This window comes from Fusarium mangiferae (genome assembly GCF_900044065.1).
Source record: "Fusarium mangiferae strain MRC7560 genome assembly, contig: FMAN_scaffold001, whole genome shotgun sequence".
Lineage (NCBI taxonomy): Eukaryota > Fungi > Ascomycota > Sordariomycetes > Hypocreales > Nectriaceae > Fusarium > Fusarium mangiferae.
Genome location: NW_024573921.1, coordinates 2,412,804 through 2,439,394, shown reverse-complemented (window position 1 = coordinate 2,439,394; position 26,591 = coordinate 2,412,804). Strand labels below are relative to the sequence as shown.

Below are 26,591 nucleotides of genomic sequence, written 5' to 3'. Positions count from 1 at the left end.
CGGAGCGGTGTATACACGTATTCATTTGTTTGCACAACCATATCTGAAACGAACAACCAAAACTATATATGCTGACGCTTCCAACAGACTGCGCTGCAAGACAGGGGTATGTAGTCATATGCAAAGAAAGCATGAAGGATACAAACACGCGGTATCTGGTATCTCCAAACAATAACAGCCACCTACTCATGAAACAGAACGCCTCATGAAATGCTAACTATGCCATATTCGTGATTCTGTACAAAAACAAACCAAACCAAACCATTTGTAAAAACAGGATTCTTTCATGTCGTTTAGTGAAACATAACCCGCGCTGGTTTTTCAGCCCCTTGGCTCCTCTTCTCTCCGCCCAGAATTAAGCCAGCTAATCTTTTGACGACTTCAACTTCATCCCAGCCACCGACTTGTGCTTTGAAAGCGTCGATGCAGTCCAAGTGCCAACGCTTCAGCGTCATTGACTCGCCTTTGCTTGAGACAGGCCTTCCAAGATATTTGTCTGAACAGCGCTCAAAATGAAGCCTGAAGGGGCCTTGACGTCTCTGTTGAACAAGATCATTCAAGAGCAGCCAGTGTCTTCGTGTCCAAACCGTTTGGGAGAGCGGTTCAGGGTGAGTCTGTTTTGTTGAGAGTTGCTCTTTAGAGATAGGGATTTGCGGGATAGTGTTATTCTCCTTGTTGGCAGTTTGCTGTGGTGCACCAGGACGCTGAGCACCTGTGCTTGACTGAGATGCTGCTGAGGAGTTGGATAGTCGACGTTGGTGTCGAACCTTGGCTTGCTCGATGGGAGATAGGACGCTGCTGGTAAACTCAACCACGCGGCCAGGAGTGTGAGGTTTAAGTGGCGAACGGAGACTAGATTTGATCGGGGAAGCGTTCCTGGGAGGTAAAGGACGGAGGAGAGTACTAGCTGTGGGTCGCTTGGGGGAATCTTCACTTGCATTGGATGTTTGCTGCTGCCACTTTTGTATATCGGCGTGAGTGAGCTGCATCCTCGGTGGAGTGGTGGCACTACTACTCGGAATAGGGGCATGGTCAGGGGCAGTAGCCTGAGTTGAAGCCTTGAAGAAACTCTGACTAGGATTTCTCCGCTGCGGAGTAAAGTTCATCTTCTGAGGTACTGAAGGCAGTGGCTCGGATACTTGATCTTCATCGTCTTCTTCTTCAAGTACCTCTGTGCCCTCCTCGTCGAGCTCTTCCTGCTGTACACTCTCATTTTGTTGCTCAGATGTTTCCGGCATAGAAGTGTCGTGCTCTTCTTGTCTCGGGGAAGCCGTTTCCTGTCGGCTTGGCGATGACATGTTCGACAGTGAATCTGACCGAGAATATTCATCGTTTTCAGGTTCTTCAGACTGGTCTCTCCTCACCGGGGGCTGAACAGGGCGTATAGGAGAGAAAAAGCCTGCCCTTGGCTGCCCTCTAGGTACAAGCTCCTCTGGTGGTAGCTGTGGGAACATGGAGCTTGTCGGGAGGGTTTGAACTGTCTCCGTCGGCCTAGGCTCGGTCTCAGTGGACCGCGCTCCAAAGACGGACATCTTCTTAAGAGGAGAGAGCTTGTCAGCCAACATGCCTGGGATCGCGGCCGGCGAGGAGAAGAAAGTTGAGAGGTCGAAACGGCTCGCTTTGGCGGTAGCAGGAGCCTTATCGGATTCTTGAGGAACATCCCTTTGAGCGACAAGAGAATACTCCTCTGCTTGAGATGGTTCGTCCTGCACAACATCCATGCTTTCAGGTTGAAGCGCGGTCTCTTCTTCCAGGTGTTCTTCATTCTCTTCCAATTCATTCCTTGTCTGGTCTGTAGCCTTTGGGGGCCGTTGCGTTCCCCTGTTGGCCTGCCTCCTCCAAGGGCTTGGGAGAGTGCCTCGTCTGGGGATAGGTGACTCGGGTTTCCTCGCTGGTGAAGGCTGACGGGCTGCATGAGGGCTAGATCTTTGGGCTTCAAACTCCCACAGATCCATATCATCGCCGGCATCTTCGGTTTCGTCATCTGCGTCATCCACCGGCCCGTCCAATTGGTCATGAGAAATGGAATGCCGTTCGGGGGGTCTGGCTGTTGATCGTGCAAAAGCCTCAAGGGGTACATCTCCTCTGAGGTTGTCACTTATAGGACCTTCTCTATCAACCCAACTCATTCCACCCTCACTGGGAGCCTGGAAATGTGTAGAGCTTGCTGCAGATTCCCTGGACATTGTTCGGCGATGGCGTGGAGACGAACCAGCACTTCTCCGCTCAAGAGCTTCCATAAAGCTAGCTTGACCTGTATGTCTGGTGTTTGTTCCAAAGGGGTCGTCATAGACTTCATTATCTTTGGAGATCTGGGCAGTTTCGGTGAGTGGACGGGACTTCCCAGGACTCGCGTTCGTCCGTTGATTTGGCAGAGTTACCCTTGGACCCAGCTCTCTAGAAGCAGATCGCCTGAAAGGGCTTCGCAAATGATGGTCGCGGGCCTCCGGCGTTGGAGGATCCGAGGTCACGCTCTGCAAAGCTCTCCCCGCCCTCATAATGGGGGACAATGTGGGACGTCTGACTCTCTCTGGTGGCACATCAGGCAACGATTGAGGTTCCTGGATAGGCGATGTAAGTTGATTTAGTGGCGTGACTTCTGGCTGCTGCATTTCGGCCTCCAAGGACAAATGGGATTGCTGAGGGACAACGATTTCAGGAATCTCTTGGGCCTCTTCAGGTTGCTCTTCGACCGGGTCTTCCATAACGGTCTCTTCCAAGGGCTGATCATCTGCAGCAGAATGGTCATCAGGTTCAGGGACAATAGTCATATCCATGACATGTTCATCATTGTTTTCGGCTACTTCGACTTCAACAAAAGCCTCGTTGGTGACTTTCCCAGTCGCTTCAACAGCTTGATCAACGATTTCGTCTTCAATCTCTATCGCTTCAGGTGATACCTGAGCTTCGGTGGCGGGCTCAGGTGATGAGTTCCTCGGCAGTGAGTCTCTGGAAGATGTAGACCTAGCTGGACTCTGCGATACGCTTGTTGACTTCGGGGCAGTATTGTTTCCAAAATCGATATTTGGAGGGGTGTCGTCAGGGGTGGGGAGGCGCCCGCCATCCGAACGAGAGATAGCGCTTCCGAATGAAGCTTCTGGAGGTTCAGCCTCCTCTTGTTCTTGCTCATCGACTGAATCTTGATCTTCGACTGTCTCCTTTTCTGTTTCTGCATCTTGTTCTTCGACCACTTGCTCTTGTTGCTGTATCTCTGCTTGCTGGGGCTCATCTTCAAATTGGATAAGGTCCGCATCCTCCATTTCAACATCCTCTGTCTCTGATGGGGCTTTCTTGGCCGTGGCTCGAGGACGGCGGGGAGTGGCTGCTTCAAGTACTGCGTCAGGTATCTCTGAGAAAGAGTCGTCGTACAAGTTTGAATTATCGATTTCGAGATGTGAGGAGTCTTGTCGTTGTGTTGCCAGAGGAGATCCGCGATATTCAGCATCCAGATTTTCTCGCGTGTTTGACTGCAACACTTGCCGTCGCAATGGAGAAGAGCCCATTCTTCGCGGAGTCTGACGCCATATGGAAGATAAGTTGCGGTTGGGTGAAAAGGTCATGGGCGGGCGAATACTAGATTGTCGGCGTTCATCTCGAGGCGCAGCGGGAGCGGGTGCTGGTGGTTGGGGCTCTTTTTCTTGCTCAGCGGTTTTCTTGTTCACGTTAGGTCTATCGCGATCCTGCAGAGACTGCCGTAGAGACTCCAAAGTGTTGTTAATAATTAGGCTGGTTTCTTCGCCAATGTCGTTTTCGGCGATCTCTCGAACAGAGCTGCGCATACTCGCTTGTAGCGAGGGCAGCGAGTCCATGAATATCATGCTAAAGTCTTCACCCGCGGCGACCGTGTCTTCGTTCCCAGAACGAGTGTCGCTCTGAGGTTCGTCTGCCGAAGATACGTCGCTTCCAGCTGGTCCATAGCCATAATCTCCAAAATCTGAGAAATCATCTGCTCGTCCATGGTCTGGACTTGAAGGAGCAGGCGCATTTTGGGTTGCGCGACTCCCAGGCCGCGGCGTTGGTTCATCGTCTAATGTTGCCATCCAAATATCTGAGTCCGGTTCTTCTTGCTGAGCAGGCGCGCTATTATTCGCGGTTCGGTTTGCGCGTAACTGATTTGCCTCAGCTTCTGACGGTGTGATGACCAGAGTCACATCGTTGTCGGCTTGTGAGTCGTCGGCGCGGAGAGAGGGCAGGTCAGAGGCATCACCAGCAACCTCAATCTTATCGAGAGCTTGACTTTCTGATCTGTTACTCGTCTCTGAAATCCCCCTCGCGTTTTGTTCGTCTTCTGTGGGATTTGGCGGGTTAACAGGAGGGTTCTTCGGTGGTCGGCCTCGTCTTTTTGTTCCTGGTGTTGGCTGCGCATTACTTTCTGCCGATTTATTCGGCGTATCTGTGTCTTTTGTCGTGCGTTGTCTTCTCCGGGGGCTTCCATGCATCGGTGTTATTGACTTTCTCTTGGTGCCTGCACTGGGTAGCGGTGTGCCGTTTGTTTTCCTCGGTCGTCCTCGTTTCCTAGGAGTCGCGTTGTTATCCTCCTCGATCGCCCCCTTTAGCGGCACAGTCGTGGTGGTGGTCGCCATTTCTCTGCGTCGCGAGATCGGTAGGTAAGGGCTGTCTTGGAATAGTTTTCGTCGCGCGCTGCTGGGGCCTGCAGTCGCGCTTGGTTCCTCTGTCTCGACCGTAACTAGTAATTTCTGGGGCGCTTTATTATCTCCAACCTCGAGTTCGAAAGTCTGTTTCCTAGGAGAGGTTCCTAAGCCCATGGAGGAGAAGCGGCTGGACCGTTGGCTGCTGCGGACGACACGGCGCGTGGATGGAGGGGGCATGACACTTTGTTCAACGGTATCGTTTAGAGGATCGGGTGACGACATAATATCCGCGCTGGGTGTGTTCATATCAGCAAAAGAATGCCAGCGAACGGCAAAAGAGTCGTTGTCAACGCCTAAACTTTTGCGTTTTGGCATTGACGAATGGTGGTTTCGTTAATCATTCATGGGATGCTGGAATGCGAAATTCAAAATAGTCATGGTGTATGCAAACACTACCGCCGTCCCTCCGTTGCAAATCCAAAACCAACCCGCGGTGTGCTTTGTGCTTTGTTGGACTTGTTGGACAGGGATAGACGTGGCGGCATGGGTCCAGTGTTTACTTTGGTCCCAATGAGGCAAGCGGGGACAAAGCGTGAACTTTGCCCGCATTTTCTGTTTCTCCTTGACTCCGTGGCTTGAATGGCTGGACTGTTGTCTTGTGCCTCGATTGGTACTAGCGCCAGACGGTAAAGATCTCAAGTCACCGGCCCAAGGTCTTGTCCCTTTTCCCCACATCACATGCAGGGAAGTGACCTCATTGTCAGATGCGGAACAGAGGCCGACTTTTAGGGAAGTTTTACTCGGTATCAACTCCCGTCCCGACCTCGGTACGGTATATCTAGGGAGAGGGACCTACCTGAGATACCTAGGCAGGCCTTACAGTAACTAGACGTTCTCTAGCTCTCGAGTCAAGTCATTGCCGATCCCGAGATACAAGTCTCCCTCCAATACCTACTGTCTTTCCTTACAAGCTTTAAATACAGTACTGTATCCAGCTGGGCACCTATAATCGAGCACGGCCCCGCGCGACTTGTAAGTTTCTCTTCCCCGGGTTTTTAATTACTGTTCATTCCCCATCAATTCAATTCGATCCATTTCTGTCCTACATATATAATAAATATCGCTTACACGCGCCTCGCTTAAGCTTAAACTTGTATACTACAGTACATCGACCATTTACAAACGGCATCATGTCAGACAACGCCGAAAAGGAGACCACTCCTCAGATCGATACGCCTGTGACAAAGGTCGAGATCACTCCTAACAAGGTCGAAATCAGCACGGCGCCTGAGACCCAAGCAATCCCCCAGAACGACAATGTCGCTCACGCTCTTGCTGGCGCTGGAGGTGGTCTTCTGTCCATGATCCTGACGTAAGGCTTGCGAAGACCCCCAATGACGCATCACAGTGCGCTGATGATATCTCAAGCTACCCTCTCATCACCCTCTCCACACGCGCTCAGGTCGAGTCTAAGAAGGCCGAGAGCAAGTTCAGCGAGGCTGTTGGCAACATCATCGCCCGCGAGGGTATCTCTGGTCTCTACTCCGGTATTAACTCGGCCCTCTTCGGCATCAGCGTCACCAACTTTGTCTACTACTACTGGTATGAATGGACTCGCGGTTTCTTCGAGAAGGCTGCTGCCAAGGCCGGTCGCGCTGGCGCCAAGCTCACCACCGTTGAGTCCATGATTGCTGGTGCTATCGCTGGTTCGGCCACCGTCATCATCACCAACCCCATCTGGGTCGTCAACACCCGAGTCACCACTCGCCAGCAGGAGAAGAAGCAGGACGTCGAGGCCGGCGAGTCTAAGCCTGCCAAGGCTCCCAGCACCATCGGCACTCTGCTGCTGCTCCTCAAGAACGAGGGTCCTCAAGCTCTCTTCTCTGGTGTCATCCCGGCTCTTGTCCTCGTTATCAACCCTATTCTCCAGTACACTCTCTTCGAGCAGCTCAAGAACACAGTTGAGAAGCGTCGCAAGGTGACCCCCACTATCGCCTTCTTCCTCGGCGCCCTGGGCAAGCTGTTTGCCACTGCCATCACCTACCCTTACATTACCGTCAAGTCTCAGATGCACGTCCAGGGCAGCGGTAAGAAGGAGGGTTCCCTTAGCGCTCTTTCTCGCATCGTCCGTGAGAGTGGTTACTCTGGTCTCTACCGAGGTAAAATATCAAGTCTCCATCTTGTTTAGCAATTCACTGACTCTCATCAACAGGCATCGGCCCTAAGGTCACCCAGAGCGTCCTCACTGCTGCGCTCCTCTTTGCCTTCAAGGACGTTCTCTATGAGCAGACCGTTCGTCTCCGAATGGCCCAGGCCGCTCGCCGACGTGTTGCCGCTTAAGCTAGCTTAAGCACTGGTCCCACTAGACCTGTCTTCTTATCAGAACCGGGATTGAAGATCCCCAATTATTCTCGGTATCTCATTCCGATTACCGAAAAGCATTTGCGGTGAGGATGCGTTCGGTTTGTTATCGAAATTGTCGCAATGGAAATGGCGTTGTATCTTCTATATACCTAGTATTAGTTCATATTCTGTTTGGTGTTTGAAACCAGGGCTGGTAACCAGGAATATTGGAAGAGGGTGCTGCTCTCATCTGGATACCCGAATACGCTAAGGCGGCTTTGATGTAACAATTCAATTTAAGCTCTTTTTGTCATTATACACGGATTTCTTTCAACAAGCTTCAGACAGGAACCAGACGAGGGACAATCCACCAGTCATGATAGCACTTATCAGGAGTTGGTACCTCAGCTCTGAGCTTCAGATTACTCGCATCTTCCTTTGATGCCTTCAGTGCGGCCGTAATCGCGAGCCCTGTTGCAATACAAGCTTTGAGCGCGTTCTTCTTTGAAGTCTGCCATTTATCGTGAGAACCAACTGAGAACGAATCTGCCGCGGACAACTTGCTCAGAACCTCAAGCCCCTGCTTTGCACCCTTCAGAGCTCTTTCTGCATATTGAAGAATATCCACCGTGGACGATTCTGGTTGCGTGGTTCCAAGATTAAATTCTTGAAAGCCCGGGCAAGGCGGCAAACCAATCACGGCGAACGGTCTCATCCGCAGCTCAAAGCGGAATTCGTCGTTACTGTAAGGTCGCGGCGGCACCTTGACCAACTCAAGCCGCATGAGAGCTGTGTAAAGACATGACAGCGCATCTGACAATTCCCATGTAACAGCGGCATCGAGAAGCATAAGTCGGATAAAGGCAAGAGATCGCTCAAGTTGGCGATCAACTGAAGGGTTTCGCGGTTGAGAAGGTTCGCGAGATTCCTCGACTCTTCGAACAATGAAGGACTTGAGCCTTTCTGTATGCTGAACTCTCCATTTGGCGAGGTAGTTCAAATACCAATACATACCGGCAAGTTCGTCTGGCTGATAGACTTCTAGCTCGAAACCGAGCTGTACAATCCATTCCATCTGGCGAATCTTGTATAAGTACGTCCAGGACGATAGTGGGAGGGAGTAGGAGTCGATTGGTTGAGAATTTGCTCCCGTGAATTGCCTCATTGGCTTCTCGTTTAACTTGACCTGGATAATTTGATCGATTTCTTCAGCATCGAGCTGGAGATTATCCCAGTCCCTGATGATATGGCAGAGCGTGCGCCGCACACGACACCTGTTCTGACAAAAGGTTCTGAAGATATCGAGAAATGATTGAGCCGCTCTTTGTCGAAACTGTTCCATTTGTTGCGCAACAATGAATCGCGGATCTTGGGGGAATTCGATCTCGTCGTTGTTTCGATCAAGTTGGGCGCTGGCCGGCATCGACACGATAGAAAAGTCATTATCCATGATCTGCCGGATGCTCATTGATCCCAGAACTTCCATCTCGTTAAAAAGGAAAGTCTGAAGTAGAGTCCGCACGAAAACTAGCGGTTGAGGCTTCTTGGCTTGAAATTGCAAGACAAAGTTCTAAAAATGTTTAGCGTTGACATTCTCTAAAGAACAATCGGATGCTTACTTGTAGACATTGTGAGTCCGTATAGTTTAGTACATCAATCAATTCAACACCATCCGTGAACAGTCTTGAAAGATGGCCATATGCATCCTCGAATTTCAACTGCACAATCGGTCTAGGGGGCATAGTGCTAGCAAGCTTTCGTTGAAGTTTGGCACTAAAGGCCTCGTCGACTGGTTTTCCCAGGGTGTGAGATGACTTGATGGCTGGAAGAACCTTGAGTCCTTCAAGCCATGGCTTTCGCGCAACATCGGGCTCTTTCACGTATTTGGGGCATTCTGTGGCATCCAGAAAGTACAACCTTAGCTGCAGTCGTTGGTCAAGTGCTTCCCGAAGACCATCGCTGACGCCGGTAGATAATGTGCTGAGTAGGTCTCTTGCTTCTTGGATAGCCTGCCGGATAGCCTGGGGTTGTATCTCAGCAAGCAGGGTGCGACTATATGTGTTTGTCACGAAATCTTCCTCCTTGAAAGAATGCGTTAGCCAAAAATGATCTATTTGCCATGACATCGGCTCACACTTACTTCATAGTAGTGTTCTGATCTAATCCGTTCGTTTACATAACCGCAAGCTTTGAGCAGACCAAGACAGTACGCTCTCAATATTATAAGCATGTCAGATTGTCCAGAAGGATCAGATGAGCCATTTCGAATGAAATGAGCGTCCTCGACAGTTCGTGGGGTGGGTGTCAGGAGTGCCTCAGCGTATACACTGGTGAAAAGAGTCTGCGAAAGAGGATATCCCTGATGCCACGCCATCTGAGCAACATTATTAGTATAAATATTTGCTTTGTTACTGAAGCACTTACCTCATGACAGAGAAGCTGGTCTATAATCCCCAGCACCTCTTCTGGGAGCAGTGGCCGCGCAACATCGTAGAGCTCTTCAAGCTCCTCTGCTGATTCAACACAGCCGCTATCCATTTTAGGATCCATAATCTAAGCATATCAGTGTTGAGCCCAGCTTTACTTCACGATAGACGAACCTCAAGCCCTGAAACTGACTCGAACAGGGTAAATCCCCCATCTTTAACAAGTTGACCGGGTGCGAGAGCTGGTCAGACTTGGTCAACGGCGGGGTCATGAACGAAAGTCAGCGACAAAGAACTTACTCTTGACAGCTTGTGCGAATTTATCTGTGATGTCCACTGCGACTATCCCTGCAGTCGCAATATCCGGAGGTGGCGGAGGTGGCAGCTCATATTGGTGATCTAGCGATATTCTCGCGATATCTGTGCTCCCAAAGTCAGATTTTGACGACATTGGCACTCAGGACCTAAGGAAGCGTAAGGCAGAATTGGGCACCTACCATCTTGAATTCCGCTACCGATATCGTCCATATTGATTAAACAAAGCGCCAAGCTATTGCATTAAATAATAATAATACTATACGTTTGCGTGGTGGTGGTAGTGCTGAAATACAGCATTAGATCGATGTTTGTTTGATAGAAGATGATTGTGAGCAGCAAGGGAGATAGGATGATATATCCAATGATGATGATGGATCCACTGCTACGTACAACGATAGAATATTCGATGTACTACCAAGCTTGGCTGTTATGACAGTGAAATTGATACAAAAGCCAAAGTACATTAAAGTTTTACAGTAGAAAGGAGGCAGAAGTCACGGATTTCATAGCAACCTGGTCATGTGTGTTGATACACATCGTTAGCGGAGCCGTAGCTACTATTTCGGCTGTAGCCGGGTGTGACAGAAAGTTGAGATGCGGACGTCCCACCGCGAGCATCACAATAGAAATCATTTACATCACTACATTGATTCACCAGCAATTCCATTCTTGCCTCCAATTGCAGTCGTAGTTTTGATTTTGATTGATACATTGCAACAATCGTTATGGTACAGTGGCTCCAGGTGTATGCATTCGGCTGAGGAATAAGTCCATCTCATCTGAACCGAGTAACCCCTTCGAGTGCCACGCTTCTATTATCCCACACGCAATCATCTCCAAATCGATCTGCTTAAGCAGCGTTCTCGGCGGCAATGGCGGCGTTGGCAGCGGCGAGGTTCTTGGGCTCACCCTGCTTACCGTTCTGTTGAGGTAATTACATGTTAGTCTGCGTCGCTTTTTTTCCCCTCGCCGTCTTTTCGGTTCCGTATCGCCTTACCTGCCACTTGGAGAATCGCAAATCCATCTCGCCTCGGCGCTCAGCGGCGATTCTCTTGTCCTCCTTCAAGCTTCGGCGAACAACGCGGGCAGCGATGGCCAGGTAGCGGTTGTAGCTATCGAAACGCAATGTTAGCTTCTCGGTGTTTCGGTACGGTCGCTCGGTGGGAGACGTTGTAGTCGGCAGTGCCTGGGAGTTCAATTGACGTACGTAAGACCAGCGGCTCTCCACGCAGCAGTCATTTTGGCGGTGTTGGAGGTTGAATTCGGAGGGTTGGGTTTTGGTAGTTGGTGATGGCTACTGAATCTTTGCTCCGAATTACCGGGCAATGGCAGAGCTAGTATTGCGGCCTTAGGCAGAATACGGTCATAAGCCGGGAAACAGCCGGAAGGTACATCACGTGACTAGATCTCCTCCATCTTAGTGTAGCGGGAAGACCCTTGCGTTCCTAGATCTACCTAATTTCCTACGTAAGGCTAATTGAATCCTCCCGAATTGATCTTCTCAATGAAAACCCATTCATAAGGCAACCGGTATTATTCTCAATAATAAAATGCAATTATTTTCAATCACTTAGTCATGATGACTACGCATCCCGTTAGGCTTAAAATGAAATACTTATGCTTATCCCGGTAGTGTGTCTTCACAATGGATGGTTGTCCAGCTTCACTTGCGGGGATCAATCAAATAAGCCGTGAGACACATCATCAAAAGCCAATGATAGCGGCATCGAATTGGCAGGGGCCTGTGTGTTCAGAGTCGGCCGCCCAATGAGTTGTGGCCATTGGCTCTGTGCTTATCTTGTAGCTTTTTAGCTCCTTCTCCTCATATAGTCTTGGTCTCATCACATTATCGACATTCCAAACTCAATCTGTTGTCCTCAAATGTCATACATTGCCTCTGCTCGACGTCGGCGACCGCAGGAGTTCTTCCTGCCAAACGGCAAGAAGATCATCGCCTCCCTGCCCGAAGATCTCGAGTCTTTACGTGAAGAACATGGAAAGCGAAATGATGTCCAGGTTGAAGTTGTCATCCACGGATCACCAGAACATTGCGACTATCTAAGAGAGACCCGAGATCACCATGAGAGTCGCCGTGCTCACTTTCGACAACGGCATGGACCTGCCTTTGACGAGTGGGAAGATATGCAGAGCCAACTTGATATCGTCAATGGCCACCTAGAAAGACTCTCTACCAATACGTCTGCTCTGAATGCCAATTTCGACAAGTTTGGTTATGGTGCTGAGCTGCGGACTTATGATGATGATGACCCCTTACCAGCTGCAGACTCCTCCAATATGTCAACTTCGGATACACTCTCAGTTGGCTCTGGTGGAGGTCAGCCTCGACTGGGAGAAACTATCAAGCTTTTTAAGAAACCAGTGGTCAAGCAATGGTTTCACAAAGGTTTGTTGTGGCGTGCTTCAGAAAACACCGAGATCATGGCCATTGAGCTGTTCTTTGATCTTCTTTATGGTAAGAGACCCAACTCCGTTGCGATAACGAATTCTCACCGCTCGAAAAGTCGGCATCATTCATGTCAACGGCGAGCATGTCTGGGCTGAGCCGACCGGCAAAGAGCTGCTTCGCTTCGCAATCACGTTCATCATGTCATGGAAGATCTGGTCCGATATCACTCTGATCTTGAGTTGGTTTGAGACGGACGATGTCTTTACACGGCTCGAGATTCTGTTCGAAATTGCTTGTCTTCTGGGGTACGTCAGCAATAGTCAACAAGAATTCATCCATCTGACTTCTTAGGTTCTCGACCAACATGACATATGCATTTTATCCTGGCGAGCACAATACCTACACTATGCTGGTATCATTCTATGTCGCAGCTCGTTTCAGGGGTGTCTTCCACTTCTTGTACACTGGGTACCTGCTGCCAATGGTGCGAGGTGTTATGTTCTGTCAAGCTCTCAACATAATTGTGCCAGCAGCCCTGTGGATCGCTAGTATTCATGTTGAGATGCCTTCTCGTCTGGGACTCATCTGGGTTGCCATCGCCTTGGATATGTGCGGCCAGAGCATCCTCACTGGAGTTTACCAATACGGCCGAAAGGCTGCTCACGACAAGAGGATTGTCAAGTATCTCTCGGGTATCTTCGAGTTCTTTCCAGCCGTCAATATTGAGCATCGTGTTGAACGTACCAATGCCTTTGTCTCACTGGTGTTTGGATACTCTGTCATGGGGCCAATGTTTCAGAGTCATGGAGGATATACCGTGGATGTATTCTTGGGAAAGGCTGTTCTGGGCCTTTGCCAGGCGTTTGTGTTTAACTGGATCTATTTTGATGTCGACGGCAGCAACATCAATATCCATGCTATCCGACGCTCTGTGATATCATGTAAGTTATACAGGCTATGGTAATGACCCCGTACTAACCTACAAAGCGTCCGTATGGCACTACGCTCATCTCCCGTTCGTCATGGGCTACATTCTCGCATCTGCCGGGCTATCTAAGCTCGTCTGGGTCGCAGATACTCCGGACGCCAACCCTGAGCACCTTACGGAACACTATATCGAGCGTTCGGACCCTGAGATGGCTGACGGTATCCGGTACTTTTACTGTCAAGGCCTTGCTGTAGCCCTGTTCTTTATGGGGGTCATTTCAGTCACACATGATCATCGCCATCCAGCAACTAGACGCCTGTCCAAGAAGACACGGATGGCCAATAGGCTTCTCGTCTGCCTCATCTTGTTTCTCTTGCCATTGGCTAAGAGCCTGAACTCGCTGAACCTGATATCCATCACTTTGGCTCTCTCTGTGTGGGTGTTGCTGCTGGAGTTGTTTGGCAAATCATGCCGCAACGACCCGTTCATTGGCGAGAAGCAGGGGTGCTCGGTGAGGTACAGGTGTAAGTGCAGTAAGAAGGATCTCGAGAATGCCAACTTGAATGAGAAGGGGCAAATTCCATCGACTGAGGTGCTTGAGCTGGGACCCAGAGAGAAGACTGCGGTTCCTGATGTGCAAGAATAAGTACACCGATGGCTGATATGGGATGTAATTTGGTGGTGGTTAGCATTTATCCGCCCACGATTAACGAGACTGTCTCTTGAAAAGCAAAAGGTTAATTTCTATAACTAAATCCATACAGTCTATCACTGATATCAATCTCATCCGAGGGAGTACCATATCTATACCAACAGTCTAGGGTCCACCAGAAGCACCTCCCATGATGGCCATAGTCTGATGCATTCTTCGCCTATCCACCTCTTTCTTCATCATAGACACACAGCTCACCACGGCGAGAATTTCCATCTCAAATGCCTCGTTTTTCCGATCCAGCCACTCACGCAAATCAAGCATAAGCCGCCCACCATTTCCAGCAGAGCTCCTCCTGGAACCTTGAGTACGGAGTCCATCGCTACGCACGAATTGCCCAACCTTGCGTCTTCTCTCTTCTTGCTTTCCTCCTGCAACGGCTACTTTCATGACTTGGTCCAGAATTAATAGACAATCGACTTCCTCGCCAACAGAGGATTTTGCACTTCGACGTTCGGCACGGGAACTATATCGCCATTCGAAAGTGCCGAGATGAGTGCGCATAATGGTGCTGCGGGTTAGAACACCTTTGCAGCTGATCTCGATCTCCTCTGTCTGGCCGTTCTGTGATCCTTCCCCAACAAAACGGATCTTGGGAGGCTTGCCGGGACCAAAGCGGTATGTGGTCGTGCAAAGAGCTGTTTGTGTAGGGTCGTTCGCCCTGGCAAGAAAACAGGAGCCTGAGTTTCTTGTAGGCCGAATCGATACATACTCCGCATCATCGAGTTCTCCCGTTGCTGCGACATTGAAGACATAGATAGGATCTGGCTGGGGCGGTAGAGGAAGTCTAATAAGTGCAAACCCAGGAGCTTCGATCTGCAGCTGTTTTGTAGGACAGAATCCCGATGTTGAAGAGGATGATGCTGAGTCTCCGTTTTCAACGTTGTATTGCGTCGTATATTCTGGAAGGGAGGTTGTTGAAGACATAGCTGGCGAGAGGCGTGATAGTTCCACAGCTTGGGTAGTGTAGTAGTCAGGAGGTGGTGCCAAGTGTGTAGAGGGATGATGGCCAAGTTTGAAGGATGAACTTGCCATTGTCTCAGTCTTTGTAGACATTTTTCTATAACAGTAGCTTTGGAAAGAGTATTTTGAATACCCGGTTCTTTGAATGTGGCTTGGTGGTGCTGAGAAGTCGTTGGTGCAAGTCTTACCAGATGCTCGCTTTCAAACTTCTATCCATCTTAAAGGCGGACATAGGGCCTATATATACCCATGACATTATATGATCTGCCTCTTTACCCTGAGATCTTCAATTGGCTAGTTGCCAAACCCGAAGAATACGGCATAACGCGTTGCTCAATGACGGGAATAGCCCAAGGCATCCTTCAGCCCTGTGAGGGTTGTCCCCAAACATGATTGGCTTATATGATGATCATCACCCCACGCCCGACCCAATCGCGTGGAATACGATGAATGCGAGATTCAGTAGTGGGGGCTTTGCTGGGGCAGTGCCGAGACTACACTTGAGACCTTGGGTCGGATTGGGGCTAAAAAATTGATATTTCAAGGGCCTGTTAAAGAAGGGAAAGTTTTGCAAAACCTGACTGTAAAGAGTTTGGAAATTGACAATTACAGAGAACATAGGTACTTAGAGTGAGTTAGTGACTCTTCGTTCCCTCCTTTCACGCTCTCCTCTTCAGTTGTCTGTCCCTCTTTGAGTTTCTTATCTTGTTCCTTTCACAGCCGTGGCCAAAGATCTTAGAGGGGTCCATCATCCAAAGATGGCATTCACGTTTTCCTCAAGGGGAACGTAACTTGAGATGGTAGAAACACGCTCGTCGCTTGAGCTGTCAAACCTTTAGAAATTATGTAGTTTCTGTACTAGAAGATTTCGAACTCAAAATCTTGCAACAAGCTGCATGGATATACTAACTAAATAATTGGGGGTAATCCATTAATCAAGCCCTTCCAAAGAAAGTAATATCATCATCCAACTGCTCCTCCACCCACATCGGCCACTGATTGTAACTTTGGTGCCCAAGGTCGATATTAGCATTGATATGTTTAAGCCATCGAGCAAAACCAGGATCAAGTTGTGGCTGGTCATCTCTCTGTGGAGGGTACTTTTCAGATACATTCCGTTCTTGCCCACTGATAGGAGACATGATCTCGTTGATGGCGACCCAATGTGAGTGAAGCAGCATCATGACCTGGTTATCGGGATCAATGAGAGCTTGGAAGGTGTCGTGTGGAAGCAACATCCACCAGCCGTATTGTGATGTGTATGCTTTATATGCTAGGTCTAGTTAGCTGGATGCCAGTTCAGTGTTGTGTGATCAAGAGACTTACCATCCCACGAGTTGATGTAGAGCTTTTCGACCATTTTGACGAGATGCTGATGATACTCAACCTCGACTGGCCGCGCACACAATGGCTTGAGGTTCGTAAGAGCCTCCATTGCAGAGTCTGTATAGCCCTTTGGGATTAGTGGGAGACCCTGCATCAGGGGTTCAAGTAAGGCATCCTGATCCGGTTCCAGCATATTTTCAAATATCGGTTTTATACCTCGGAACAACATTTGCATTCCCACAATCATGATACCACGGATGAAGGTCAGATATTCCGCCAATCCATCATCCAGGCTCACGGACTGGAATGTAAGTGCGTAGCAGGTAGCTACCATGGCGTTCGCTTCCTCGTGGTCCATTGAGCTTCTGGCAGTCTCAGCCAGACGCTTCTTGATTGCTCTTATTGCCTTGATACGGTGGTTCATGGCTGACGAAACAATACTGGCGTCATTCCTCATAAGTTCGGATGCCGAGAAACCGAGGATTGCGTGCATAAGGTATTCATGCTAAACCGATAAGTAAGTGCCTTGTTTCCTTTTACTTGACGGGGATCCGTACGTTGTGAGCAATGCATGGGATCTCATGGGTCCAGACATCCTCTTGCTTCAGAGGATGATGGGGGTAGCATTGCGTAAGGAAGTGCTGGAAGAAGCGCATATCCTGGAGACTGAATAGAGGAATCTGGTGATGCGGCTACATACACGACTGTCAGTTGATACAATTGCTCAACCTTGCCTCTTACGCACCTGGTGTGTGATCTGAGGCATGGATGGATACTCGCACTTCAGGCCCGTCTTGGTGCAGTGACCACACGCAGGCCGAGTCTCCTGGCACTTCCTGGTGTTAGCAAGTCCATCGAACTTGGGTCTTCGGGCCTGAATACCTTGATACGCCTTCTCTTGCAGTTGTAGCAACCTCTTCGACTCTTGGTATGGCCTCTTCGCTCAAGCCTTTGTTTCTGAGTAGACGTTCGAGCAACCAGTTCACTACTAGACCCTGATGTTGTGCTTGGTGGGGTAGCTTTGTCTGAGGAATCTGATGGTACTTGCTGTTGGGTCTGGGCACCCTCGCCGCCAAACATGATATCGTCAGCTTGGAGAAAGGCGGCGTAGTCAAAATCGGTCTGCTCGGTGAATGACAGCATTCCCGGAGTGAATTCTTGATTTAGGTCCATGATCGATTGCTTTCAACTGTATAGCGGTTGTAATTCAGTAGCTTCTTGCAGCTCTTATAGATTGCCCGTGTCAGAAGCGATCAGAGTAGAGGTACTGATACTCGTCGGCAGCTTTTTTCCCTCCTGCATCTAAATCGTCGTGTAGAATATATGTTTCGTGTTTAGAAGGTTGAAGTTTTATCAACATGCCAAAGAACTCACGAGGCTTCAAGAGCAGGATAGGCACCTTCCGCAACCCAACATGAGCGAATCAGCGTCTTACAATATCACGTGTTGATGCTGGTAGTGGACGATCCTATCAAGTGGCTTGAGTACTGCCACAACTAGCTGAACATGTTGTTCTATCATTCGCTGTGGTGGCAGTTTATCCCTAACTAACAGGGCGGGATGACGGGTCATCATTCCGCCGCTTCTCGCACTATCATCCCAATTTGGGTTTCGGTGTTGCTAGGCAGTCTTTTTTTTCCCTATTGATAGTCATCCGTTGCGACTATGTCGTGGCTTTATATGAATTTTGAATCCCTATTACCCTCATGGAAGAGGCTGTGTTGACCTCCACTGATTACCTGACCAACAGGGCAATGTTGATTTTCGCCACAGGCCCGATCTTACTCGATAAGCTCTCAACGGGCTGCAGATTCTCCGTTGCTTTATAGCGGGGCCCCAGCCCAGTTTGATGTCCGTTACAATGCCCATTGTTGGCGTTTAACTTTACCCCAGAATCTTAATGTGACAACGGACCATATTTCAACAGCAAGCTCCGGAAAACGTCTGGTTGGAGATGGCACTTTTGGTGTCGCACTCTGCTCCGTCGTAGTGTAATTACTGGCCAAATCACGGGAATAACAAGCGCGCACCTGCGATCGTCCTCTAGTCCTTCACCTCATTTCCCATCGTCGGGCGCTTCTGCAAATATCGCGATTCGCAGGTATCCTAGTGCCGATCATGTTATTAGCTCACCTGAACTCTGGAGCCATGTTACAGGATCTATTTTAAAAACGATGGCTCATTTCGTTTGTTACGGTTTCTGAAGCTCACCTGTTCAAGGCTCAGATTTTGGTTGCTCACAACCTATTACGAGACGGACAACACACGCACATCAAACGATATTCCAACAAGCAGGCCTGTTTGCAATGTATTCAAATCCGATAGAAAGGGGCACTTAATGCATCTCGCATTAGTAAAGTGTAATAAACTCATCATCAACAGAGCTTGCAGTTTGTTGAGGCCTGCATGTGATAATGCAGCCAGGGGGCTTATATGTAAACAGAACAATCCTACCCTGTACCACATATGAGATATGAAATTTATCACCATATTTTGTATGAACCAATGCCACCACGGTATCATAGCCATCTCACCTGAAATATCGTTCCCGGTCCCTTCTAGGGAGGCCTCAGGTCCTGAATGACCAACCTGCTGCTCTCACCATTACCACGTTGATCAACGGTATCCGTACGCCTTGATCAAAAACATCCACATCCCGTCAAAGGTGGGTCATGTCCCCCAGCGTTCGTATACCACAACAACATTATATTAACGTCCCGCTCAATGCATCGTACTCTGAAATTGGATAGTTTGAGCCGTGTTGCGGTACCGAATCATCAACCCAGAGTCAACAGCTGATGGGCAGTGGAGAGCAAGAGCCGTGCTCAAAACCTATTAAAAGCTCAAAAGACTCCAGGGTCCCCCGAAGCGATTTCGTGAGATAAGATGAGTGCCCCATAGGTCCATAAGTTATGGGCTGAATCAGGATTTTCCATACAGGCAGCAGCTCGTCGCTTGAAAGACTGCTTGTTTTGTTTACTCGGCACTGTGACAACTATGAGTAAACGACACTGATCAGGGGAGTCCATCAACCAGAGCCCCAAGCACTTATTGCACAAAGAAACAGCCTCAGAGTGCATTGAGTGTAACACGTCAGCTTGACCGCCACATGACAATAGTTTAGGTGCCAAGCCGAGGAAACAGAGTCCGTGACATTTAGCTTGTACAAAGCAAAGATTGTTGAGTGTGTTTCTTGGTGCTCGGTCATGGCTAGGTGCAGAAAATGCAACCCTCATCATGCAAAGTGATGGCAGAGACTCCCCCCAAAAAAAACAGGACATGTTACGAAGATCTGAGTCAGAGCATCAAAATGCGGCATTGAGTTTTTTTCTTCTTCTTTCTCTTGATCCAAGTTGTGAATGTCTCTGGTGGGGATGAGTGACAACCCTGCTATACTATGAGAATCGAGAACCAAGCTTTTTTTATGCCAAAAATGGCTCAATAATGTGTTTCCTCCATCCGTTTGCAGCGTCCATTCGTTGTGGGCTGCGATGAGGATCCGATCCGGAATCCCGGCTAACAGGTTGCTCAGATATTGACAAGGGATATCATGGTTGTACGCGTGGAGCCCCCCTACCGTGGCTGCGGATGTAATTTCGGACGGTGTTTCACACGGCGGATGCTAAGTGAGAATTGGGTTTAGCAGCCGACGTGGCCCTTTAGCAATGGGCTCAGGTTTGTCCCAAGAGGCTGGGATGCACCAAAAAGCCAAGACATTTAGAATTTTCGTCGGTGGCAGCGTTTGTGCGCCTTGTTCTTGAGTGCTTTATTAGTTGTGTGTGCGTTGTCGTTGCTAGTTGTCGTGATGAGCGTCATATGATGCGTATCATGCGCCTCTGGTGTGAGAGCATTGGAATGACGAGAAGCTAGATGATGACGGTGATGCAGAAGTTGGTGGTCGTTAACCTCTGGCCTTGCATTCATCAAGTTGGCTGGGCTTGGCACCAGGGTAAGCATCGCATCAGCTACAGCCTACAGGGCATCCTGGGTAGGATCAGCTCAACGGAGTTAGAGCCAACGTTTACGACGGCCTTGTGCGATTACGTTAATAGCTGGGAAGTGGGCGTTGAGGGTTCTCGAAGGCCAAGTGCCGGCAGCAAACTCGGTCGTGTTCTTCTGGAGTTCTGCTGTCTTGGCTTGGCTTAATCTCTCGGGACCGTTTAGTTTTTAATACCATGGTGGATATCAGAAGCTTGGTTGTGGGATCGTCGAGTCAGGAATTGGGGCGAAAGAGTGCTGGCATTGCAGCAAAGGTAACAAAGGCCCCAGTGCGTGAATCATTCCTTTGAGGGCCACTAACACGATTGGGCCGTTTGCGGTCTTTTGTTTCTTTTCCTCTTTGTGTGTGTGTGTGTGTGTTCCTGCAGAAGGGACCTGCAGTAGACCAAAGCCGGATGAAATAGCGCATGTATAGTGGTTTCAGTTCAGGCACAGCGTGTGTTTGCCTCTGTGTGAGTGGTTGCGCATCCACTGCCACGTTAGCCCATGTTTTCCTTGCCCACTGTCGCTGTCGCGGACCTGTCGTCTAGGTTCCAAGAGGGAGGTCAGCTTGTCCAATCGGAAACTGCTTTGATGCTACCTGAAGCGGCTGCCCCTGACATGCTACCCGCTTTTTGCCAGGGATGGCGTACCCGGCCAGAGATCCACTCTAGCACGGCGCCAGGAACAGGAGCGTCGGCCAATGGAACTGCAGAATGCCTCCAAGCATTTCACTTGAGTCCACCGAAAGCGCCCCAAAACGGCCCCTGCAAGTGGAGGCTCTCGATGGCCCAGGCGGGGGTCTTTCTTCCCAGTCTTTCCAGTCTTAGAAACAAAGATACCAGGTGTCAGGTGAAGACACGGGTATCTCCAACAATCACTAGTAGGCAAAAGATACATTCCAGTCCACCTCACCACTTGTACTGTCCTTCTGGATCATGCCCAAACCACACCACTTCCGTCGCCATTGCCTGCCCTTGCTCTTAAACCCTCTATATCCCCCATGGTTTCGAACTTCCCTCCCCCCTCTCTCCTTCATCTCGTCAATATCAGCCCGTGTTTTCAACCCTCGTCTCGACTAGTCGTCGCCCTTCTTTATCTGCGTCTTTGATAGATCGCATACACACTCCCTACTCGGCCGTGCCGATCACATAACTACAACTATCGTCTCAGCCCCGATCTTTCGTCGTTGCTTTCACCTTGTCATCCCGACTGTGATCAACCCGAATATCAAGTACAACTTCACATTCATTACATAAGTCGACTACCGTCTCGGAAAACACACTTCCATCGGTCCTTACCCAAATCGCCTTGATTAGGAATATAAGTCATATCAGTCAAGATGATCGCCAACAAGCTCACCATCCTTACCGCTACCGCCGCTCTTCTTGAGCCGGCTCTCGCTCTTGGCCACCGCCACGCTCACCACCAGCACGCCCAGAAGCGTGGTGACTGGGTCGTTGCCACCATTGACGGTCAGGTCGTCTCTTGGGAGAACAACTACTTCGGCCCCGGCGGTTCTGCACCTGCTGCTACCCAGCCCGCCGCCGCTTCTCAACCCGAGGCATCTTCTGCTCCCGCTCCCGCTCCCGTTGCCGCTCAGCCTACCACCATTATCAAGGTCGCCAAACCCTCTCAAGCTGCCAAGTCCGCCTATGAGCCCGCTTCCCAGCCCAAGAAGGAGGAGACCGCCGCCAAGGCTCCCCAGAAGGCTGCCATCAAGGAGAAGACTCAGTCCAAGGCCAAGTCTAGCAGCACTCAGTCCAAGTCTAGCGGCACCTCTTCCGGTGGCTCCCCTGGCTTCTCCCACAAGCGCGGTGTCTGCTACAACAACGTTGACCTTGCCAACACTTTCGCTGGCGACTGCGAGAACTGCGGCTGGGGTTACAACTGGGACTCCTCTTCCGGCGGTCTTAAGGGTCTCAACTTCATCCCTACCCTCTGGAACGACCAGCCTCTCCACACCGACCGCTTTGCCGACAACTGTGCCCAGGCCCTGAGTGATGGCGCCAAGGCTATTTTCAGCTTCAACGAGCCTGACAACGCTGGCCAGGCTGACATGACTCCTGCCTACGCTGCCCAGGCCCATGTCAAGTGGCTCAACCCCTATGCTGGAAAGGCCCTCATCGGCGCCCCTTCCATCAGCAACAGTGGTCTTGCTGGGGAGGGTGTCGAGTGGCTCAAGAGCTGGGTCTCCGAGTGTGAGAAGCTTGACGAGCAGTGCCAATATGATTTCTGCAACGTCCACTGGTACTCCGAGGTTGAGTACGGTAGCACTCTCTTCGACCATCTCAAGGCTTCCCACGAGGCTTGCGGCGGAAAGCCCATCTGGCTCACCGAGTTTGCTCCTACTGGTTCTGACGAGGCCATTGCCACCTGGCTCAAGGATGCCATCCCCCAGCTTGAGGACCTTTCTTACCTTGATGCCTACTCCTACTTCAAGGTCGAGACTGGCATGCTCATGACCAGCGAGACCGAGCTCAGCTCCTACGGTAGCGTTTATGCCTCCGCTTAAGCTCACCAAGGCTCATGGCAGATGGCCACTCAGTTCGTTTTATAACTTCTTGTACACTCGCTAGGGAAATACCCAACCATTCAAAATTGGCTTTCGGGAGGGAGGATAAACATATTCGGTTCAAGGATGGCGCCTGTTGACTTATGTACATATTCTGCATTTAGGTGACCAGGATCTGGCTTGCAGTATCCAAGTTTATATCGCGCGGTCAACCTCCTTACCTTTTTTCTTATCATCAATTCCGGGATATTACAAAAAGGGGGGACTTTGCAAATAGAACAATTCCTGATCTTAGCAGTTTGATAGACTTCTTTCAGCGTGTAGATACATCTACGAGCTACGATGACAATGAACAGCGATTTCACTGCTCCAACTCCTATGCCACACTGTGAAAGAACATACCTACTGCTTGAATGGGTGACGACTTGCACGACTACGCCAAGCTGTCTCGTCAGCCTGGATTTGGGATCTTGAACCCTTGCCTTCATCCTAGACCGTGGCTATGCCAATGTTTTGATTGAATTGTGTTGTAGGCTGAGGAATGTCGCGCCATGTGGATGAATGCGGGAGATCAACACCTGACACTATTGTGTCACGCGTCCATTCCATCGATGAGTGGGGAACGTCTTTGTCAAGTTTAATAAGCGTCATGTCAACTTGTCCTAGAGGATAGATGCTCTTCCCAAGTCGTGAGGTATTAAGAATATCATTAGCTGCATGGGTTTCTGCAACTCTGGGTGATGATTAAAACTAAATATTGGGTATTGCCGCCCCCTTCCATATCAACTCCGATCTTTTCAAACACACCTAGAACACTCTTCTTTTTCTCCAAAGAACCTTTATCCTGAAAACGCCGATTTTCCTGACCCAATGTTCTAAGCAATTCTCTTCTAAAACAGCCTTGTAATGTAAATTCTACTTGTTCAACGGACGTGAGAACGAAGGTGTCTTGGAATGATGATGCTGCCTGGAGCCTCCTTGGATTCGCGTTCGAGGTGGCTCTGCGGCTTCTGTGTGGCCTGGAGCAAAAGCCACCGATCGCACCGGAAAGTCTTGGTCTGATTCGATCCCGATATCGTCGTCATCGTCGCTGCTCTCCTTTCGTTCCGTCGTAGGCCGGCTCTCACGGTGAATTGTCGTCGTAACTATAACACCACTTGTAGCCCCAGAATGAACTTTGGTCATCTCGAAGCCAGGGTCATCTGTCAAAGAGGTGACGGTAGCATGTCCGACAAGAGAAGTCTCGTCATCAACGTCGCGAGGAACGTTGGGAACGTTCGAAGCATGCAGACTTCTTGGATGAGCCGACGAGGCACGTCTGCCAATGTAGCTGCCATCCGTAACAGCAGCCGAAGCTGGTTGACTGGAAGAACCAGCACTATCGCGAGAAGTGACCCATTGAACGACAATGGCCGAAAAGAGGACTTAATATGGTCAGTTATATTCCAGACGTCTTGTTTGAGGTACATACCGTCACTGTTGCAACACATTAAACACACCCAACCCGGCTCGCCATTAAGAACCATTAACACAGTCAAGTTTCTAGCCAATGTTAGGGGTATTCAAAACGCTAGGCATCAATGAACTTACACTATGCTGCTTGTCAAGGTACAGCAAGCACCAACAAAAGTACGGAAGGCCACACTGCGGAGACGGGAGTTCGCATGACTCTTTGGAAGATTCTTGAATGAGTAGAGATCTGACGACTCATTAGCATATGCACGTGAAACTACCGAACGTCAACTGACTTTTAAGAGGGATTAGAAAAAGAATGGTCAGGTAGACATTGACGACGGCATCGAAAGCGATAAGAGGAATCATAGAGATGCTCTTCATGCCGATGAAGCACTCTCCGTTTACAATTCTGGCAATGCGACTAGTACCGTTAGAAAGCCGTTGGTAAACGAAAGTCAATCAATGCTAGGAGGACCTACTAGATAAAGTTGAGGACGACAACCACTCCATAGCCACCAAGAAGTGTGATCATATTGAACAAGTAAAGTTTCGAATTTCTTCTTCGTGTAGTAGAGCTTCGAATAACATGCTAGATAATATTAGACATTTCACTCCAATCCTCAAAAAACATCTGGAACTTACAGCTTTCTCGACAAGAAAGACGTATATAAGCTATTCTCGCATTAGCCAACCCTTCCGCAGTACAGTCGACAGGAGAGCCCACAATCTTGGTTGTGACATAGCATATTAGGCAAAGCAAAATAGCGCCATGGCAAATGTTAAAGCTGCTGTTGACACCGAAGACCTGTTGGAGGATCGCAGAGGTGAAAACAAAACCATAGGAGTCGACGTAGATGACTAGAACGACTATATAATACGTTTGGTTAAAAAATTTGAACCGTATCCTCGCATCAGTTCAAGAGACTTACGCCAAGCAACAAATGGTAACCTGGACCAGGATCTAACGGCAGTAATTCTCTGGACTATTCCATCATGCGTGTCAGTTTTTAGTGTTAATCTTAGAAGAATCTGCAAATACTGACAAAGAAAGACAGCTAATATTGAACAGGCAGCGAGGGAGACCATAACCGACATAATATCTCCTCCTATAGGAACAGGTTTCGGTAGATATGCCTCGCGAGGCTCGAGAAAAGGCTTGGGAGCCATATCAGATGGTGCTTGAGGACGGTCGTGTCAAAATGGGATCCGAGAGAACATCCAAGCATGAAGCTGAGTTCTTGCTACTGTCCCTAATGATAATAGGCAGATCTTCGATAGAAAAACGAAAGTAAATTTCATGCCTTGATCAGAGGGTTGCGTACGGTGATAGTTAAGGAGGAGCACGAGGACGGGGGGAAAGGGCAATTGCCCAGACAGGTATAAAGTCAAAGCATAATTTGTGGCTATAGAGTAAAAAGATCAAGCCCAGACGCTTTACTGACTGTGCCGAAGCCTCAGATCTCTAGTTCTTCTGCCGCAACCTATCCAGTAGTCTGGAAACTAGGTGTCTTTAGCTCAACCCAACTAATGTCTTGGAAGCTGTTCATGGGCCCGTGAATGAAATAAGCCCCGAGACGAGCCAGAAGCAGAATAAGTTCAGGCACCACGTAGAAACGTTTTGGCTGGCCGCAGGTACGAACGATACCGGGATACTAAGTGGCACATCTGTTGAGCCAGATACGATGATTCGGGGACCAACAAAGAGATCAGTAGGTACTCCGTAGTTTGTTTACCAAGAAATTTAGTGTAAAGGGACCAACGATTGGAGATGAAAATTGAAATAAGGTTAGAGCGGAATAGTCGTTACTTGATGGGCCACTGACGGGGGTGGATGAGAGTACGATGGGTGGTGGCTCTTTGTGGGCACTGTAATATCATCTGGGATAGCCACGGAGAATCCGAATACCTGGCTGAATCCTTGGCGATGTCCCGGCCGCGGTTTGAGTAGTGTTTGATGTGGCTCGCGAGTGCGGTGTGTCACCCATTGTCACCCATGTGAGACTTGGTTCCGGATGCAGGTAAGAGAAAATCACTGTATTGGTGAAAGCTATTTGATAGAATGTCATTAATTTCGAGTCACAAAAGGTTGACTCGTAAAGCATTTGTTCGATCGATTTTCCAGAAGTCATCCCAATTCTTGATGATTGGTGATCATATCAGGACTTAGGAATGCCCGGTTTCGGGGCAAACTGTGTTGGCCGATATTGTTGCTTTTCCATTATAACAATGCCAGGGAGAGCTACTGATGATTACTCTAACCCGTCTCTTGCGGCATGGCGTTCGATCGATACGGCTGTGGCTATGGTAAAAAGGAAAGGGGACTGGACATGAAGCCGACCCATTTCGGTCGGGAGTTCGATGGGAGGCGACAAATAGGAATAAACAGATCGACCACACCCTAACTTCGATCGTTCATCGGGTGGTGTAAGCCATCCTCGACATGGACATGCGCAAACCCGTGGTATGGCGGGACGTTGTGCACTATCGAGTGCGCACTGACAGTAGCATCGATACCGGAGCAACGGAAGAGTGCCCCGTGCAGTGGTGTCGATAGATCGTGGCTTGTGTTGGCTGTGATGGTGTTTTTTCGAGGCTTGAGGAAATTTGAAGCTGCGAAGTGCTCAGATA

General features: G+C 49.4%; 9 protein-coding genes across 9 annotated transcripts; 3 read left to right on the top strand and 6 right to left on the bottom strand.

Annotated features, from left to right (window-relative positions):
• Positions 1-293: 293 nt before the first annotated feature.
• Positions 294-4,874, bottom strand: FMAN_01286 (uncharacterized protein; the record flags this gene model as incomplete). Its single annotated transcript, XM_041833052.1, has 1 exon — positions 294-4,874. The coding sequence occupies one exon, from the start codon at positions 4,872-4,874 to the stop codon at positions 294-296; it is 4,581 nt and encodes a 1,526-aa protein (XP_041676624.1).
• Positions 4,875-5,782: 908 nt separating this feature from the next.
• On the top strand, positions 5,783-6,932 carry FMAN_01285 (uncharacterized protein; the record flags this gene model as incomplete). Its single annotated transcript, XM_041833041.1, has 3 exons — positions 5,783-5,964; positions 6,021-6,751; positions 6,805-6,932. The coding sequence occupies 3 exons, from the start codon at positions 5,783-5,785 to the stop codon at positions 6,930-6,932; spliced, it is 1,041 nt and encodes a 346-aa protein (XP_041676623.1).
• A 343-nt stretch (positions 6,933-7,275) lies between these two features.
• On the bottom strand, positions 7,276-9,812 carry FMAN_01284 (uncharacterized protein; the record flags this gene model as incomplete). The annotated part of the gene is made up of 6 exons (XM_041833030.1): positions 7,276-8,505; positions 8,555-9,016; positions 9,076-9,309; positions 9,360-9,488; positions 9,536-9,603; positions 9,662-9,812. 6 exons carry the CDS (start codon positions 9,810-9,812, stop codon positions 7,276-7,278), a joined length of 2,274 nt encoding a protein of 757 aa, XP_041676622.1.
• Positions 9,813-10,529: 717 nt separating this feature from the next.
• FMAN_01283 (uncharacterized protein) lies at positions 10,530-10,918 on the bottom strand (the record flags this gene model as incomplete). The annotated part of the gene is made up of 3 exons (XM_041833019.1): positions 10,530-10,601; positions 10,677-10,791; positions 10,887-10,918. 3 exons carry the CDS (start codon positions 10,916-10,918, stop codon positions 10,530-10,532), a joined length of 219 nt encoding a protein of 72 aa, XP_041676621.1.
• Positions 10,919-11,560: 642 nt separating this feature from the next.
• Positions 11,561-13,660, top strand: FMAN_01282 (uncharacterized protein; the record flags this gene model as incomplete). Its single annotated transcript, XM_041833008.1, has 4 exons — positions 11,561-12,152; positions 12,202-12,391; positions 12,438-13,027; positions 13,074-13,660. The coding sequence occupies 4 exons, from the start codon at positions 11,561-11,563 to the stop codon at positions 13,658-13,660; spliced, it is 1,959 nt and encodes a 652-aa protein (XP_041676620.1).
• Positions 13,661-13,831: 171 nt separating this feature from the next.
• Positions 13,832-14,761, bottom strand: FMAN_01281 (uncharacterized protein; the record flags this gene model as incomplete). Its single annotated transcript, XM_041832997.1, has 1 exon — positions 13,832-14,761. The coding sequence occupies one exon, from the start codon at positions 14,759-14,761 to the stop codon at positions 13,832-13,834; it is 930 nt and encodes a 309-aa protein (XP_041676619.1).
• An 863-nt stretch (positions 14,762-15,624) lies between these two features.
• FMAN_01280 (uncharacterized protein) lies at positions 15,625-17,188 on the bottom strand (the record flags this gene model as incomplete). Its single annotated transcript, XM_041832986.1, has 5 exons — positions 15,625-15,962; positions 16,016-16,520; positions 16,573-16,707; positions 16,761-16,847; positions 16,898-17,188. The coding sequence occupies 5 exons, from the start codon at positions 17,186-17,188 to the stop codon at positions 15,625-15,627; spliced, it is 1,356 nt and encodes a 451-aa protein (XP_041676618.1).
• Positions 17,189-21,335: 4,147 nt separating this feature from the next.
• FMAN_01279 (uncharacterized protein) lies at positions 21,336-22,508 on the top strand (the record flags this gene model as incomplete). The annotated part of the gene is made up of 1 exon (XM_041832975.1): positions 21,336-22,508. The coding sequence occupies one exon, from the start codon at positions 21,336-21,338 to the stop codon at positions 22,506-22,508; it is 1,173 nt and encodes a 390-aa protein (XP_041676617.1).
• Positions 22,509-23,423: 915 nt separating this feature from the next.
• On the bottom strand, positions 23,424-25,130 carry FMAN_01278 (uncharacterized protein; the record flags this gene model as incomplete). The annotated part of the gene is made up of 8 exons (XM_041832964.1): positions 23,424-23,932; positions 23,980-24,050; positions 24,099-24,207; positions 24,300-24,384; positions 24,443-24,552; positions 24,606-24,830; positions 24,893-24,946; positions 25,007-25,130. The coding sequence occupies 8 exons, from the start codon at positions 25,128-25,130 to the stop codon at positions 23,424-23,426; spliced, it is 1,287 nt and encodes a 428-aa protein (XP_041676616.1).
• Positions 25,131-26,591: the final 1,461 nt, after the last annotated feature.